The sequence below is a fragment of the Cajanus cajan genome, chromosome 3 (assembly GCF_000230855.2).
Source record: "Cajanus cajan strain Asha chromosome 3, NIPB_CcT2T_4, whole genome shotgun sequence".
NCBI classification, from domain to species: domain Eukaryota; kingdom Viridiplantae; phylum Streptophyta; class Magnoliopsida; order Fabales; family Fabaceae; genus Cajanus; species Cajanus cajan.
In genome coordinates, this window is record NC_138519.1 from 1,425,749 (window position 1) to 1,443,860 (window position 18,112).

At 31.8% G+C, this 18,112-nt stretch overlaps 2 protein-coding genes across 6 annotated transcripts; both read left to right on the top strand.

Annotated features, from left to right (window-relative positions):
- The first annotated feature begins 744 nt into the window (after nucleotides 1-744).
- LOC145955943 (uncharacterized) lies at nucleotides 745-1,311 on the top strand. The gene has a single exon (XM_083071491.1). It carries the CDS (start codon nucleotides 745-747, stop codon nucleotides 1,309-1,311), a length of 567 nt encoding a protein of 188 aa, XP_082927617.1.
- A 5,471-nt stretch (nucleotides 1,312-6,782) lies between these two features.
- Nucleotides 6,783-17,288, top strand: LOC109792824 (paired amphipathic helix protein Sin3-like 4). Of its 5 annotated transcripts, none has more exons than XM_020352265.3 (20): nucleotides 6,783-6,927; nucleotides 7,197-7,254; nucleotides 8,570-8,722; nucleotides 8,832-9,018; nucleotides 9,122-9,220; nucleotides 9,366-9,530; nucleotides 9,610-9,925; nucleotides 10,498-10,634; nucleotides 11,615-11,690; nucleotides 11,774-11,803; nucleotides 11,936-12,201; nucleotides 12,301-12,455; nucleotides 12,625-12,755; nucleotides 12,871-13,125; nucleotides 13,449-14,015; nucleotides 14,941-15,011; nucleotides 15,331-15,753; nucleotides 16,173-16,482; nucleotides 16,603-16,727; nucleotides 17,048-17,288. In XM_020352265.3, the coding sequence occupies exons 2-17, from the start codon at nucleotides 7,199-7,201 to the stop codon at nucleotides 15,685-15,687; spliced, it is 3,021 nt and encodes a 1,006-aa protein (XP_020207854.2). In that variant the 5' UTR covers nucleotides 6,783-6,927; nucleotides 7,197-7,198; the 3' UTR covers nucleotides 15,688-15,753; nucleotides 16,173-16,482; nucleotides 16,603-16,727; nucleotides 17,048-17,288. The 5 variants fall into 5 exon arrangements, with proteins under 5 accessions (XP_020207854.2, XP_020207855.2, XP_020207856.2 ...); XM_020352266.3 differs by having other exon boundaries at nucleotides 12,628-12,755; XM_020352267.3 differs by having other exon boundaries at nucleotides 11,954-12,201.
- Nucleotides 17,289-18,112: the final 824 nt, after the last annotated feature.

Here is an 18,112-nt window from a genome sequence, read left to right on the forward strand (position 1 = left end):
ATTCAATGTCGTGACCAACCTGCATATTGTCAGTCAGTGAAAGAAGAGCCAGATGGAAATCCTTGGTACTATGATATTAAAGAGTATATCAAAAGCAGACAATATCCACCAAATGCTTCAGAGAATGACAAGAGAACTTTGAGAAGACTAGCCATGAGTTTCTTTCTAAATGGAGAGGTGTTGTATAAGAGAAATCTTGATATGGTTTTGCTTAGATGTGTAGATGCGGTTGAAGCTCAACAGATTATCAAAGAGGTTCATGAAGGCTCTTTTGGCACTCATACCAACGGGCATGCCATGGCAAGGAAAATCTTAAGGGCTGGTTATTATTGGTTAACCATGGAGAATGATTGCTTTAAATACGTGAAGAAATGTCATAAGTGCCAGACATATGCTGATAACATCAATGCTCCGCCAACTTCCCTTAATGTTTTATCATCACCTTGGCCATTTTCGATGTGGGGAATGGATGTTATTGGCCCTATTGAGCCAAAAGCGTCAAATGGACATCGCTTCATTCTAGTTGCTATTGACTATTTCACCAAATGGGTTGAAACTGCTTCATATGCCCATGTGACTCAAAATGTGGTTGTAAAGTTCATCAAAAGGGAATTAATTTGTCATTACGGTGTGCCAAGCAGAATCATTACTGATAATGGAGCTAACTTGAACAACAGGATGGTGACGGAGTTATGAGTTGACTTTAAAATTCAGCACCATAATTCTTCTCCATACCGCCCAAAGATGAACGGGGCAGTTGAAGCAGCAAACAAGAACATCAAGAAGATCATTCAGAAAATGGTGGTGACATACAAAGATTGGCACGAGATGTTACCCTTTGCCTTACATGGATATCGTACCTCAGTTCGAACCTCAACTGGGGCAACCCCGTTTTCCTTAGTTTATGGAATGGAAGCAGTCCTTCCAATCGAGGTTGAAATTCCATCTTTAAGAGTATTGATGGAAGCTAAATTAGAAGAAGCAGAGTGGGTCCAAACCCGTTTGGATCAACTAAATCTCATTAAGGAGAAAAGGTTGAATGCAATTTGTCATGGCCAATTATACCAAAAAAGATTGAAGAAGGCGTTTGAAAAGAAAGTACACCCTAGAGAGTTTCGAGAAGGAGACCTAGTGCTTAAGAAAATTCTACAAGTTCAAAAAGATCGTCTTGGTAAATGGGCACCAATTTATGAAGGACCTTTTGTAGTTAAAAAGGTTTTCTCTGGGGGAGCTTTGATCCTCACAAATATGGATGGTAAAGATCTCTTACATCTTGTAAATTCAGATGCAGTAAAAAAATATTATGCCTAAAAAAAATATATGAAAATAAAAATAAAAATAAAAATGCTCGATAGATTGAAAACCCGAAAGGGCGATCTAGGCAAAAGTTAGAGCGACCCGCTAGGTTGAAAACTCGAAAGAGCAATCTAGGCAAAAATTAGGGCAAAAAAAAATCGAAAAAGCAATCTAGCAGATAGGTATCATGCCAATTTTGAGGTATCAATTGGGGCAAGCCATGGCGGAGCTGAAAACTGGGGCAAAATGCATTGAATTATCCTCTAAAGTTTATTGGCGAGCAATCAAGATTATGGAAGTGCAGTACTAGCATTGTTCATCTGGAAAGCGTCAGTCACATGATAAATACCTCCCATTCCTACCATTGTATATATTTGTCATTCTTGTCATACAATGACTTCCTTTGTAAACACATTTCTTTCTTGAATAAAATTATCCTACCTCTTTGTTGCCAATTCCTTTTGCATTTTATGATAATATACCGAAAGGAAATGCATGTTACTTCTAAAAAAATAAAATTCAAGGCATTACAATTTATTTTTATGAGTTTTAAAAGCCACAATATGCTTGATAATTTCTGGAAAAAGCGCAACCAACAAAATAACTTTGTTTTAACTCATAAGTTCTTACAACAGCTTAAGGGTAACCCAAGGGAATAACCAACTATCATTCAAGTCAAAGAACGTTCAAAGGCCTCACTCATCCATGATACTTGGTTGTGTGTCACGATGAGGAATTTCTGAAAAATAAAGCAAAAGCAAAAACAAAAAGGGAAATAAACAAAAGTTTAAGTCTTGAAAGTTGTGTCTCATAACATTTTGCATCACATCACATTTCATTTGCATCTCTTGCTTCCTAGAACTTATGACGTAGAGTTTTTAGGCTAAGCACCTACTTCACATTTGACTTTTTATTTAAGCCCAGTATCTGCCTGGCACCAGTTACATTTTCTTTTGTATAAGCCCAGTACTTACCTGGCACCAGTTACATTTTCTTTTGTATAAGCCCAGTACTTACCTGGCACAAGTTACAATTTCTTTTGTATAAGCCCAGTATTTACCTGGCACGACCCATCGACTAATTCAGCACAAGCATTTGGTCGATCCAATATCAACATTCAATCAATTCAGCACTAGCATTTGATTGAATTGGCACCAACATTCAGTCGATCCAGCACAAGCATTCGACCATTCCATCAAGCACAAGCATTCGACCCCTCCATCAAACATTGACATTCGGTTGATCAAGCACAAGCATTCAACCACTTCAGCATTGACATTAAGTCGTTCAAGCATAAGCATTCACCTATTTCAGCATAAGCATTTGGTCGATCCAGCACAAGCATTCGACCACTCCATCAAACATTGACATTCGGTTGATCAAGCACAAGCATTCAACCACTTTAGCATTGGCATTCGGTTGATCAAGCACAAGCATTCACCTATTTCAGCATAAGCATTCGGTCGATCCAGCACAAACATTCGACCACTCCATCAAACATTGACGTTTGGTTGATCAAGCACAAGCATTCAACCCCTCCAGCACAAGCATTCAACATTAACACTCGGTTGATCCAGCACTAGCACTTGATGATCCCAACACTACATTCTAGCATTGGACTGTTCAAGCAAAAACATTGAATCTTTCAAGAACTTACTCCATCAATAATAGGATTTATGTCTTGGGTAGCCGGATAAAATTAATTCACATCTTTATCCGAACTCACAAAAATAATGAAATGGACATCTACTATGAAGAGGATGAACTCTCAAAGTATGGAGGTGACAACAAAGAAATTTGAAGCAAAAAAAAAAAAATTTAAGTAGCCCAGAACGGGCCGTTCCAAATTCGGAACGGGCCGTTCCAAGTTACAAAAAAGAACAACAGCTTTAATTGAGAACGGGCCGTTCCAAAGTGGGAACGGGTCGTTCCAAGTCAAAGAAAAAGACCAAAATTCCTAATCTGGAACCGGGTGTTCCGAATTTAAAATGGGCAGTTTTAATTTTAGAACGGCCCGTTCCGAATTTAGAACGGGCCGTTCTGAATTTAGAACAGGCCGTTCCAGGTTCTAAATTTACGCGTAATGGCCATATCCAGAACGGGCCGTTCCGATTTTGGAACGGGTCGTTCTGGACCCTTTCTGAAGTCTATAAATAGACTGCTTGAGCTCATTTCTAAAGGGCCCAAAAAATTTTTCGTCCAATACTCTTTAGAGCTCGAAATTTTTTTCTCTCTCTCCCCCCTCTCTTTTGTATTTCTTGAGATCTGTGAGACACCTCTGTAGTGTGAAAAGGTAGCCAAAAAACACCTTCTTGATCATCATATTCGAAGATTCAACTCATTTGGTATCGTTTTTTTCTTAACCTTTTTTTTTCTTTTATTTATTTATTTATTTGTTTATTTATTTTTTGTTTATTTATTTATTTTTGTTTATTGTTTGTACATAGTAAATATGATTTGTTGTCTTTAATATTATTATTTATAAAAATATTTAATATGCGACCAATAATAATGTTAATTGAATAACATTTTTATCTTTAACATTATTAGGTCCTGAGAGTTTAATGACTAGTCATTTGCTAGCTTAAACTCTCTTTAACAAATTTGTTTTTTTTTTTTAAATAAAGATATGTTGCAACCAATAACGTTAATTAAGTAGCATTTCTATTTTTAACGTTATTGGAGGGATTTATTGTTTAGTCATTTACTAACTTGAATCCTTATGCAAAATCTATTTCTTTAGATAAAAATATAAAAATATAAACATAATTTTGCTTTAATGATATTAATTGCGTAACATTTCTACCCCTTAATATCATGTAAATCATAAAAGTTAATAGAATAATTATTTGTTGTTCTAACCTTTAAGCCTATTTTATTATCAACAAATAAAAATCAATAACATTGATTGAATAACAATTTTATCTTTCATGTTATTGGGAGGGTTTATTGATTAACCATTTGCTAACCTAAATCCTCATGATTTTTTAATTAAAAAAATATACAAAAGAAACATCTCTCATATTTAAAAAAAAAAGATATATATATATATATATATATATATATATATATATATGTATACACCTTTTTGAGGAATAAAATAAATGTTTATAAATTTATATAATTTTGCGCAATTAATTAAAGGTACTGTTTTTACAGGCGTTGTAGGGTGCTAATACCTTCCCTACACGTAATCGACTCCCGAACCCAACTTTAATTTTAAAGATTATCTTTTAAAGGGTTTTCCAATGTTTTTCCCTTAAAATAAAATATTGGTGGCGGCTCCATTGAAAAACAAATGTTAGCGTCATCCCGTCGTGATCCCGAATACGACAGTCACCACCTCCTCAAGATCCTTCATCAGCACTTCTCTCGGATGTTCTCAATGAAATTAGAGATCTCCGTTTCTATGTTGGTGAACGTTTTGATTCTCTTGACACTCGCATGACTCGTCTTAATGAGAAAGTAAAATCTCTAAATTTTAAAATTAAAAAATAAAAATTATTTTTCTGAAAATGAAAATAAAAAATATGTTTTCCAAAAACTAAACACACCCTAAGTGTCTATTTTAAATTTTAGTTTTCACCAGTTGATATCTTATCATTGTAAACCACCCTGTTTTCACCAGTTGATATCTTATCATTGTAAACCACCCTGATTTTATCTTAGTAATAGCAAATGGTTACTTTTTGTTTTAACATTTTATTTGTATACTTTTAGTTATTAATTATTTATCTTCTATTTTAGTTATTTTACATTCTATCTTTTCCTTAAATATGATACATAGAAACTCAAAGTATCTTGATCCTACTTATTATTAGTAAAATAAAAATAAGTTTGATTAAAATATAAATTAATAAAACTATATTAAGTGTTTTATGATATAAAATTTATAATAAATATTTAAAGGTTTACAAATGTTTTAAATTCTTGCGAATAATGTTTTGTTTGGTTTTTAATCCTCACAATTTTAAACTTATAAAAGTTTGACATTTTGTTAGTATTCCCTTTAGCCTTATCATTAACTTTCCTTAGATTTCTCCTAACTAGCACACATAAAATGTACTCATTTGTATAAGTGATTGAGCTGGAATGAGGGTGATGGGAGACTTATTGAATGTTTAAGATGTATATATTATTTTCTGATTTATAGGCCCTTTTCTGAACCGATTTCTCAATAGGGTTTTCTTTGATCATCTTTTGAAGTTCCCTCCTTATTTTCTTCAAAGAGGGTTTTTTTCATCAGGCAAGGTGTTGCAGCAAGTTCTGTAACTTGTGTTTTGTCAATTGCAGATTCTTTAAACCTGTTTCTCAATATAAATGACAGATTTGGTGTCATGTGCAGCTCACTCAACATGTTTTCTCACTATACAATAAGGAGTTATGCATTTGTAGTAGATTTTCTATTTTGGTTCTATAATTTTTTTTATTTCATAAATTTAATGGTCAATCTCACAATAAAAATGAAAATGAAACAAAAAAATTTATAAAAACAAAATTGATTTTTCCATAAAAGGATCAAAATAAAAAAATTCCCTATTATATGCTTTTTGATCATAAATGATAATATTATCATGTAACAACTTTGACTAAATTATTTTTTTATTTATCTTTTTAAAAAAAATCATTTTAGTTGTTAAAATGTTGATATTAATCCTTTTATCTTTTGTATTTGGATGAATTTAATCTTTATAAAATAAAGATCATTTTCAATTTTTCAACATGATTTTAAATTAATTTTTAAACATTTTAAACCATAAAACTCATAATACTAGATTTAGTTATATGAAAATTATAAAATTCAATTTTAGTTTGAATTTAAAAGAACTAGAAATATAATGAAAATATGTGTTACAAGTAACTAGAAAATAATATAAAATTAATATTTTTAAATTTCGTTATTACTTTTTTGACTTATTTTATGTGATTTTTTTAATCATATTTATAATTCTTTTGAACTTTAATTTCATTCAATAGTTTTCATATATTTAGATTTAACGAGACAAATTTTAATTTTTGAATCAATAAAAAAATTTAAAATCATGCCTCAAGATTAAAAATAAACATTATTTTAAAAAAATTAAATTGATTCAAATTTAAAAGATAAATGATAAAATAAATATTTTAAAAGATAAAAAATTTAAAATAAAATTTAAAAATAAGATAAAAGATAAAAGTACAATTTAGTCAACAATTTTTAACAAAGATAATTAAATCAAACATATTTTTTTTAAAAAAATATTTATTTTACAAAAATAGAAGATAAAATCCCAAATCAATCATGTATTTTAAAATATAAAAGTGAAAATTATTTTTAAAAAATAAAATTAGAAAATGAGGGGAAAAAAAGTTTCTCAAACAAAAGGCGGGATATCAAATTTAAATGAAAAATAAATAAATAAATATATATATATATATATATATATATATATATATATATATATATATATATATATTATTTAAGTAGATTGCGAAACCTACAAATTGTTTGTGCAACATATTTCCAGGCAGAAGACAGAAGTATAGCTACCGCATTGGCGCATTGTGAACTCTCTCACCTTCATACTGTGAATTTGTGTTCGACCTCTTTCTTTTCTGCCGCAGATTATCGTCACGTTGCTTTGCTTTCAAGTAACGCAAATTTTACCTTCTTGCTTCTCTTTGTTAGCATTGTTGTCTTCTGGGGTGATCTGTTTCTAATTTTGCTTGTCTTTCATACCTTTGTGAATTCCCTTCGGTTATATCTGTTTAGTACTTGTTGATTTTTTTAAATGTGCAATTTGGGTTTCTAGCATTTCAATTCCATCTGAGTTTCAAAGCATGATTTGGGGGGCGTTTTTTTTTTAATTTTTTAATTTATCTATTTATTTATTTATTTTATTCTTCATTGTTATTGTTAGCGATGAAGAGGTCAAGGGATGATGATAAACTGCCCATGGTGTCTTCTAGTGTGGAACCGTAAGTTCATTTTTTATTTTTCTTTTTCGTCTTCAGTATCTTGTTTCGTTGATTTTTCTGTTTCTCCGAAATTTTTATTTTCTGGGTTGGTGAGACAGTTGCATCTTCTGTTCTCTGGGTTGGTGAAACATTTTCTGGGTTGATGGTTACACGGGTAGATGATTTTTTTTGCATCTTCAATTTTTTTATATTTTTATATGATGGTTGTTTGGTATTTCTCATCTTTTCTGCAAGTTTAGTGTCTGATCCTGATGAAGGTTCAATTTTTATTTTTATACGATGGTTGTTTGGTATTTTTATTATTTATTAGTTTTGATTTGTTGAGATAGTCTTTGTTGGAAGATTATTCTGTAATTCTCGATTTATCTGCATAATTTGGCAAGTTTATTTTGTTAGGCTTGACTTTGTGAGATAGTCTTTGGAGTCAGGGTCGTGGCTGTGGCACCGTAGCTCCCTCCCCTTTCGAACTCCTATTTTTTATTTATTTATATATTATCTAAAAAATAATTTTAATTTAAATTATTAGATGATACATTTTATAATATTATTTGTGATTATTTTGTCAGTAAGATTATATATTTTATTATATTATTATTCGTGCCTCCGTGTATTTCTTAAAAATAAAAATAAAATAAAAGATAAAAGATAAAAATAATTGAGGTTGAGTAAATAGTGTGCGGTTAAAAACTTACCGGGGGAAAGAGGCACTTTGTGTTTCTAAATATTTTTAAAAGTAAAATAAACAAAAAAATAACATAATAGTGTGAGTGATTGTTCAAGTGGTTAATGATGATTATTAAAATTATTTTTTTTCTTAATAATTGAGGGTATAATCGTTCATAAATTACAGAGACGAAAAACGATTATGAGAAGAAGTATTGCATTTATATATTAGTGTAGACAAGAGATAGAATGTGAGAGGTTTCTGAGTAGTTATAATAGAAAAAAAAAATATACACCAAAACTACCCTATATCCCCTTTGTATAGTGTAATCTTTATTATCCTTTAAACTTTGGAGATTGGAGTAATTGGAACCCCTAAGTTAAATTCTCTATAGTTTTCTACATTCAGTTTATTTATGAATGCCATGTTTTGAAGGCTTTAAAAAGATGAAGAGAATAAAAAATAAAAAGCAGGAACTCAAATATATGAAGTTTATATAAAGTATGAAACCAATTGAGATTCAATCTTTTTATAGTATATCCTCTAGTCTTGTGCTACGTTCAACATTCTTCTGCTGACATGTCTGTGATTGGTGTGATATTGTGACATTTACAATGGTCTGAATAATTTTTTGAAATTTATGTAATGAAGCTTGGGGAAACCACAAATGACGAGCGGGGGTTGGCAGAAACTAACCACAAATGATGCTTTGGCATATCTCAAGACAGTAAAGGACAAGTTTCAAGATAAGACGGAAAAGTATGATGACTTTCTGGAAGTCATGAAGGATTTCAAGGCTCAAAGGTTTGAACATGTACTACATTCTCCCAACACCAATATTTTTCTTTTGCTTGTTATATTTTCTAAGGACCGTGGATCTGAAATTGATTTGTTTCTCTTTGTTCGTTTGTAGAATTGATACAATGGGTGTTATAGAAAGAGTGAAAGAATTGTTTAACGGTAATGAAGATCTAATTTTGGGATTTAAGGTCTTCTTGCCAAAGGGATATGAAAATGCCCTTCCATTGGTGGATGAACAACCTCCCCAAAAGAAGCCTGTTGAATTTGCGGAAGCCATAAATTTTGTGGGCAAGATTAAGGTAAAATCATAGTTAACTTGATAGTTGATACATTGTATTTGTCTTCCGACACTTATGGAAAGTTTAACTTTTGAATCTGATTGATTGGGTTCTTCTCATGCAGACTCGTTTTCAAGGCAATGACCATGTTTATAAGTCATTTCTAGACATATTAAATATGTACAGAAAAAAAACCAAGTCTCTCCCTGAGGTTTACCAGGAGGTTTGTGCTGTTTAGTGTCTATGCCTATGTTATCAAGTTATAGTTAGGCAAACTCATTATTTGGTATTTCATTTCTCCGTTACCCCTCTGTTTGGTATTATCATTCTTTAGATACTCATTTTAAATTTGTATTGGACTTCTCCAGGTTGCGGCCCTTTTCCAGGACCATGCAGATCTTCTTGAGGAGTTTACTCGGTCTCTTCCTGATACATCAGGAACAGCCTCTACTCACTTTGCTGCTGTTAAAATTTCTCTCCTTCATGATCAGAGCTCTGCTATGCCAACAGTGATGCAAAAGAATGTTAAAAAGGTTTATCTCTCTCTTTATTCCTACGTTCCTGTGATTTTATATTAGGTCATTAAGCTGACATTTAGCTTCTTTATGCCAGAGAGAAAGGACCATAGTAGCTTCACATGGAGATCCTGACCTCAGTGCTTCCCATCCTGATTCAGAAGTTGACATGTGTTTGATGAAGGCTGATAAGGATCAGAGGAGTCATGGTGCAAAGGAAAACCATAGAGAAGAGAGAGACAAGAGACTGCAGGAAAGGGATAATCTTGATGGTATTATGGAGTGTTTATATCACAAGCGGAAATCTGGTGGTAGAGCGGAAGACTCTAGTGCTGAACAATTGCATGATACTGATGAAAATTTTGGCATGCACCCTATCTCATCTGCTTCTGAGGATATAATTTCTTTGGAAAGTGAGTATATCAATACTTATAATTTTAAATATAGAAATGTTTTACCTTCTCAAACAATTTTGTGAACATAAATGCACATTTTAGCAGTGGAAACTGTTAGAATCCAATTGCAAGGTATGGGACTTGAGTCCCACGTCGAAAGCATGTGATTCTAGTGTGGGGTTTATAGGGCTTTGGGCTCCCCAACTACACTAGCTAGCTTTTGTGGTTTGGTTTCCCGAAGGTTCTTGACAGAAACACTTACTTCAATTTCATATAAAAGGGAAGAAAATCAATGACAATTGAAAAGTAATTATCTTATGGAAGAAATTGTCTTCATTTTTTCTGCCACTAATTATGATAAAATGTATAAAAAAATGTGATCTTTGTTGATAGGATTATCTAAATTTGAGAAAAGCTCTGTATTTTGTATTTAATATCTAGGCTTTTAGGCTATATAAATTGTAAAATCTTTTCCAGGTTTTACTTGTGAGAAGATGATTCCTTTGTCTAATGTTTCATTATGTTTGGTATTAATTTTAACTCCTTATTTCCCTCAAGTCATTTTATTTTTTTAAACTTGGTCATGTCAGGTATGTGTAGTCCTTTGCATGGTTACCTTGAAAAGGTTGAGGAGAAATTACGAAATCCTGAGGATTACCTGGAATTTTTGAAGTGCCTACTTATTTACAGCAAGGAAATAATTACCCAACCAGAATTGCAATCATTGGTATGGTTTATACGTTTAACTTTTATTAGCTTCTATTCTGGTTTTGTTGAAATCAATAATGTTGAATATAATTTGGCTGGCATTGAACATTGACCTTTGATGGGTCACCCATGGTTGAGCTTATTAGGCCTGCAGCTAGGAATTAACAAATAAAGAAGAATAGTGGCAAGGGTAAGATGCAAATACGTGGGAGAGGAAGGTATTAAAAGGGGGAATAACAGAATGGATAGGTAGCAAGTGGTGAGTGGAGAGAGAAAAACAATTCTATTTTGAGGGAAGGTGGGGGGCCAAAAAGGAGTATCAAGGAATTTGTTAGAAAGAGTAGGGGTTGAGTGAAGAAGATGGTGCTTCTTCAGAAAATTGTTTTCTATTGTTGATCTTGTAACAAAGGTTTACACCTTTGATGCTATTCTAATTCGGTATCAATATTACTTCAGTTTTACCATTTCTAGTATGGTTACTATCAATTGGTATCAAAGCTTCAATCCTAGGAGCATCTAGTATCTACAATAATGGAGGCATGGATGGGAAGGTTGGAAGAGTTACGGAACACTAATACTTTAATTTGCTTCATGTATCCATATCTGATACGTGTCCGATAGTGATGCATTATGAAAATTTTATTTGATTTCGATACTCTTGATACTTTATCAATACTTATTGTTGATACATAAATCTTTAAGAAATTATGAAGTATCCATTACAACTAAATAAGGCATATAAACATGTTTAATGTAGAAACATAGGAACATAAACCCTTGATGAACTAAAATTGTCTTCTTTATGAATGATTTTAAGAAAGAAATGAGACTGATAGTTTTATTTATATTGTAAATAATATGAAGTAATTTTTTTACGAAATGATTGATCTGTTTTAGGAAGAGCTTTCTGACTGTCTTTTATGCTCTTTACAGGATGAAATTTGTTCCCTTTTAGTATACTTTGTATAATAGCTAACGTTTGCTGGTTTATTCTTCTAGGTGGGCAATTTACTGGGAAAATATGCAGATCTTATGGAGGGATTTAATGAATTTTTAGCACAGTGTGATAAGAATGGTAATGTTCAACATCAAACTAAATTTCACTTTCTTTGAAGTCTAGTTTTTCTTTGTATTCTTTCTAACCATACTGTCATACAGAGAGATTCCTTGCTGATGTCATGAATAAAAGTAAGTAACGTTTTTTTTTTCTCTGTTATCCTGTGATATATTCCCTTTTTATTTTTATGTAACATGGGCTCACGGGAACATTTTTAGCTTCATGTTGTGGATCAAAAGATTTGACTGATATTTATTCATCAGAGTTCTTATTGCATGAAGTACATGGACCAAAACCAATGAAGGTAGAGAATAGTGATCAATATTGTTGTGGGGGTGACGGGATGAAAAAAATGGATCACAAATGCGGAGAAAGGGACAAGTCAAATGCAACTGATGACAAGGATCTTTCAGTTCCTAATATGCCTCTGTGTGCCAGCGAGGATAAATATGCAGCAAAACCTACATGTGATCTTGATCTTTCTAACTGTGAACAATGCACTCCCAGTTACCGTCTTCTACCAAAAAATGTATGGTTGCTATACTTGCCTCTTTGGTTTTAGCATTCCCAAATGAAATCTTAATATTTTCATGCTGATTGTGTTTATATGTTCTATTTGTTCTCACAGTACCCAATTCCACCAGCTAGCCAGAGATCAGAACATGCTGTAGAGGTATTAAATGATCACTGGGTTTGTGTTGCTTCTGTTAGTGAGGAAAATTCCTTTAAAGTCAGGTGCAAAAACCAGTATGAGGAAAGCTTATTTAGGTGTGAAGATGACAGGTTAGAGCTTACCGTTGATATCTATTTATCCTTTAAAATACCTATTTATCGGTTGTAGTCATATGTATACTTTTTGGTTAGTTTTGATGTCACTTGAATTTTCAGAGATGTTATTTCCACAGGTTATCTTTAGCTTGCACATTGCTGACAATATTTTAACTTATGTTAGCAGGGTTGAACTTGATATGTTATTACTATATGTAACTGAGACAATTGAAGAAGTTGTAAAGCTCTTGGGAAAAATTAATGCTAATACAACTGAGGGATGCAGTCCAATTTGTGTTGAGGAGCACTTAACAGGTTATGTGCTATCCAATTGACGAATGAAATTTGTTAAAAGTACATATATGTAGTACAAGGTAATTTCTTGATGTTTTCCATTTTCTGATATGACTATTTTGCTTTGTTCTTTTAGCTCTAAATTTTAGGTGCATTGAACGAATTTATGGTCAACATGGGCTTGATGTAACGAATTTGCTAAAGAAGAATGCATCTTTAGTTTTGCCGGTCATTTTAACCCGCTTGAAGCAGAAACAGGATGAGTTGGCAAGGTGTCGTGCTGATTTTAATATAGTCTGGGCTGAAATATATGCAAAGAACTATCACAAATCACTTGATCACCGTAGTGACTACCTTAAGCAGCAGGATACAAAAAGCTTGAGCACTACAGGTAAAAGATTGTCACCTACTTTAAATTAATTATTTTGTTTATGGCTGCAAAATATTTAACCATTTGTGATATCATATCGTATTTTCATTCCATTTTTTGGTGACTTGTGTTTTCGATTGTCTTTTATATGCTTATTTGTATTCCCTTCCTTGCATTTGTTTTGATCGTATTGAATACAACACAATATAGTTTCCATAAACCATGGATAAACACATACAAAATGATTGCCGTATTATTGTTTGAGTTGGTGATCATGGTACAAGAGTTTTTTTTATTCTCCTGAGATGTAACTCCTAACTCCTTGCTTTGCTGTGCGCTTTCAGACTTATTGGAAGAAATCAAAGAAATCAGTGAGAAGAAACAAAAAGAAAATGATTTTCTTGCAATTTCTGCTGTAAACAGACAGCCTATTATTCCTCTCATGGAATCTGGGTATCCTGATCTGGAGATTCATGAAGATGGACCTAATGATACAGAAGGTGTTGTCAAGGCTAAGAATAATTCTGCCAAAAGTGGTATTGCAATTGCCAAGGGTCATGTTAGTCTTGGTGTTGGATCTAACAAAATGAATCCCAAGAGTTTGAACTCTAATAGAAATGGGAATGAGAGTGTTCTGCTAGAAGAATCTAATTCCTGCAAAGAACGGAAAACAAATGAGGATAATATGGTTGAGGAGGATAATTATCTTTATTTAGAGTGCTCTACACTTAAGCCTGAAACCTTACGCCGTAGTACACAGCAGGGTAAAGTGAATATAAATGCATCCATTCCTAATGAAGTCTCAAGAGGCAATAAGCAAGATCATTCCATTGAACAGTTAGTGATTGCTAATGCCTCACTGTCCTCTGGTATGGAGCAAAGCAATAGAACAAATATGTATAATGCATCAGGTGGGCAACTTGATTAAAAAATGATGACACTACTTGATTATTATTATACTCATTTATCTTAATATTATTACATCATCGTAGGATTATTATCATTAGGATTTCATTAACATGCTCCCCATGGATGCTAAGAAATCAATAGTAGGATGTAGTAAAAGAAAAACACAAGCATTTAATATCTTTGAAATCTAAAATGCATAAAATGCCTTCTTTGAACAGTTAATGAGTAATACATGCTATTTTTATTGCTTCGTTATGTGCTCCAATGGTACAGGTTAACAAAAACCTCATTAGAATTGTTATTGATATTATTATTATTATTTTTGTGTATTACATTTCATATCACCACATTGTCATAACATCATATTCATATGTCTCTCTTTCCATCGTTTTTGCTATAGTCACAACATTTACTGTACTATTTATCATAGTTATTAATAGTGGCAATAGTGCCACTTCAGCGTTGCAGCATATGGTCGCTACAGAAATTCTGTTGTGGTGTTTTGACTTGACAGCCCATCTCCAGATACTCTTCCGTACCAACACAGTGACACTCACAACCTATCTGTTTGATGCAACAATGCCTTCAAACACTTCTTTGATCCTTTGCAGTGTTGCTCATCTTTTTAACTTTTTTATTTGTGCATTCTGAGTTTATTTTAAGCCTCTAGTCTAGGCTTAAACTTATTCTTTGACTTTTGTACTTGTGTTTAGAAGTCTGACCTTTGAACATTAATTACAAATGTCTTTAATTTTGGGTATTTTTTAATATTGTGAGCATTTATGTGTAGTAAAAATTATTTAAACATATGTTATAAATCTTAAACATAGTCGCAATCCCACTATAGTGGTTTTTGATCCGAAATCCAACTGTTTTATTTCTGATGATGAATGGAACTCTGAAATACTTTTTTTTATATTCTGCAAGGACTGACATCTACTCCATCAAGACCTGGTAATGTTCCTACTGAGGGAGGACTTAATTTACCTTCATTAGAGGTATGGCTGAACTCTCTTTTCAGCTTATGTAAGAGGATTATTTTTTATGCACTTTAGTATAGAGTTTTACACAAGCAAGGAACCAGTTAAATACCCCTTATTTAAAGGAAAGTATAACTGTTACTCTTAGTGGAATACCTTAAATATAGTGTTGTCACAATTTCTAGTTTACTGATGGCACAAATAGTTATTCTTGTAGCATGTTGATGCTGTATATCACTTGAACTTGATTAGTGTGGTTATCTTTCTACTATGCATTTTGTACCAAATGGAATCTCATATCAACATCGCTAAAATTATTTACTTTTGTGTGTGGCAGGAGACATCATCACTATCCGTCTCACAAGGGAAAATTGTTGCTCACGATCCCAATGATATTATTGGTAGAGCTTTGAATGTACCTGATCACCCAGGCTGTGTTAAGGGAGTGGGATTTGGAGTGACACAAAAGACTTGTGTTTCACCGCAACAAAGGTCACGATCTGTTACAGATGATCAAGCGCAACAAATGAAGGACGTAGACATCAAAGAGCAAATGGCCAAGTTGCAAATGGAAATGCAAATGCAAATGACTAAAGAGCAACAAATCAAGAATGACTTTGACAACCTCGGAAAGCAAATTGCCAAGTTGCAAATGGAAACGGAAATGGAAATGCAAATGAATAAGGAGCCGTAGGCAGAAGGTTTGGGTGGCCCAAGTGCTAGAAATAGTTGCAAACCTACAACTACTCATATACCATAGGTAGCTACTAAACCTTACTGAATAGCACTAAATTGCTTAAATAATGAAGTACACACACTATAAAGTTATTGTATATTTTTACTTTATTAATTAGGTAGATGGATAGTCTGTTCATTCATTCTTTAGTATCAATCACAACTCACCGAGTTGTTGTTAAGGGGATAATGTGTAACATTGAGTCACGTACATTATGTAGTCAACCGTTGTCCCTTAACCTTAAAAAGGTCGTGATTGATGTTTTTGATGGTGATGCACCTCTTCCAAATACATATTAGTGATGGTATGTCAATTTTCAAAGGTGTAATAGGTATTCTTGTTGCGTTACGAATCAACTTGATTGTATTAGATGTTATTGTATGTCATTTTACTACACTTAATATTAATTTTGTTTCATGATCTAACACCAACAATACTTTTAGACACATGTAGTATCATGAGGAAAAAGGCAAAGTTTCTCAACGTACAAATGTGTGGAATATTAAGAATCCAAAGAAAGAGCAGCAGTGCACTTGATATTTCTGGCCAAGCCATTGGTTCTGACTTGTGGCGCCGCATATTGAGGTATATCAAAATAAATTTTCAAGGGAGGCGACCAAGTGACGTTACGTTACACATTACAAATGAAATCTTTTCATTTGTTGCTATGGAGTACATTGGTGAAGAAGATTGTTATAATCTTGTTCACTTTCCAATACTTTCTGCCATTGTCAACAACAGTATATATATTTGGTACGTGTATTTTTACCTTTTTAATTCTACATATATTTTTCTTTTATATGTTTAGACTTTAATGTTATAATAAATAATTTTGTTGTATTTTTCTAAAGTTATTGTTTGACATATTTGTAGCATCACGTGGGTTGTCACTGCGATTTTCTTCCTCCATCTGATACGAGGTTGCCACAAAATAGTTACATACAAAGAAAAACCTAACAATTTGCTCAAAGGAGAAGTCAAGAGATCCAAATAAATTGGTAATATATCCTATTAATGTAGGGTAATTTACTTATATAATTAATTCAATTTATGATTATTTATAAGTATTTAGAATTATAAAGAAATAAATGCTGATTATTGTTCATATTATTTAGAGTACATTGAGTGTTACATATGGTTTGCACCGCTATACAATTCTATACTATTATGAGATCCATGAGGGATATCATTCTTGCAGATGAACTTACTGTCCTCGAGACAATATGCAAACAATTGTTACATAGTTATATTTTACAAAATTAATTTATGATTTAAACATTTTTTACTAATATAATTTCTTCCGTATTGTTACATGCAGTATTTTCTTCATGAAGCCTGCAGCAGTTACTCTATAGACTCTAGAGCGTAAGTTGATCAAATAAGAGAAGAATGATCATCTTTTGTTTTTCAAAATTATTGTATACGTACATAGATCATACATTTGATTCTTTGATTTTGTCTATATTTGTATATATGTGAGTTTGACTCCATATATTCTCATTGTTCTAATTTAAGCCACGATTCAATTTTGATAATGATAATGTTATTACATAGTTCTTTATTTATATATTACTGAGTTGTGTACTAAGGTTTGAATCTCGTTGACATTGACTGTCTAATAGTGTCTTGATTCTCTTGAACATGATTATTTAGAAAGGAGAATAATAGTGAACTAAAATAATTGAGTTTATGACATTGACTATGCATAACTAATTAATTATGAATGATTTGTTATATATTTTTATAAGGAAGTTGTAATGTAATTATTATCAAGTGTTTTTGTTATGTTATTACTTGTAGTAATGAAAACGTCATTTTTAAAGGTTAAACATAACTCGGTCATTAAATTTTGCATTGTGTCTATTTAATTTTTTAATTGTAACTATTTTTTAAATTACAAAACTGTAATCTTGTTTTCAATCAGTTTCCTATTTTTAAGTTTTGTACAAGAAATACTATTCAAGTTTTTTTTATTTATTTTCTATTTCTTGTACAAATGTTTGAAATAAAAATAGAAGTTAATGGGCTATAGGAATAATTTTGAAACTCACAAAAATAAATTAAAATATAAAAAATATAAAATAATTCAAATTAAATTGGAAAAGATTAGTTATGATTTGTTTGGATTAGTTTTGAGTTGCTTTAGATTTGATATTACATTCAAATTATATCGAATTGAATAATATATATATATATATATATATATATATATATATATTATGTTTTGTTCATATGACTTTTAATTTTAAAAGCTAAATCAAACTATACTATAAATATTGTAACATCCAAAAATTTATTGATTAGAATATGGTAAATAATAGTTGTTTAAAAAAGAAATCAACCCCTTAATGAGTTTAAACACAAGAATTGAATAATAAAAACC

Bases quoted from the DNA above. Each gene is read 5' to 3' on its own strand.
- LOC109792824 (XM_020352265.3), top strand. From the start codon at position 7,199: ATGAAGAGGTCAAGGGATGATGATAAACTGCCCATGGTGTCTTCTAGT. The intron at 7,255-8,569 runs GTAAGTTCATTT...TATGTAATGAAG, and splicing joins GTGTCTTCTAGTGTGGAACC to CTTGGGGAAACCACAAATGA. The intron at 12,456-12,624 runs GTTAGAGCTTAC...AACTTATGTTAG, and splicing joins TTTAGGTGTGAAGATGACAG to CAGGGTTGAACTTGATATGT.
- LOC145955943 (XM_083071491.1), top strand. From the start codon at position 745: ATGAACGGGGCAGTTGAAGCAGCAAACAAGAACATCAAGAAGATCATT.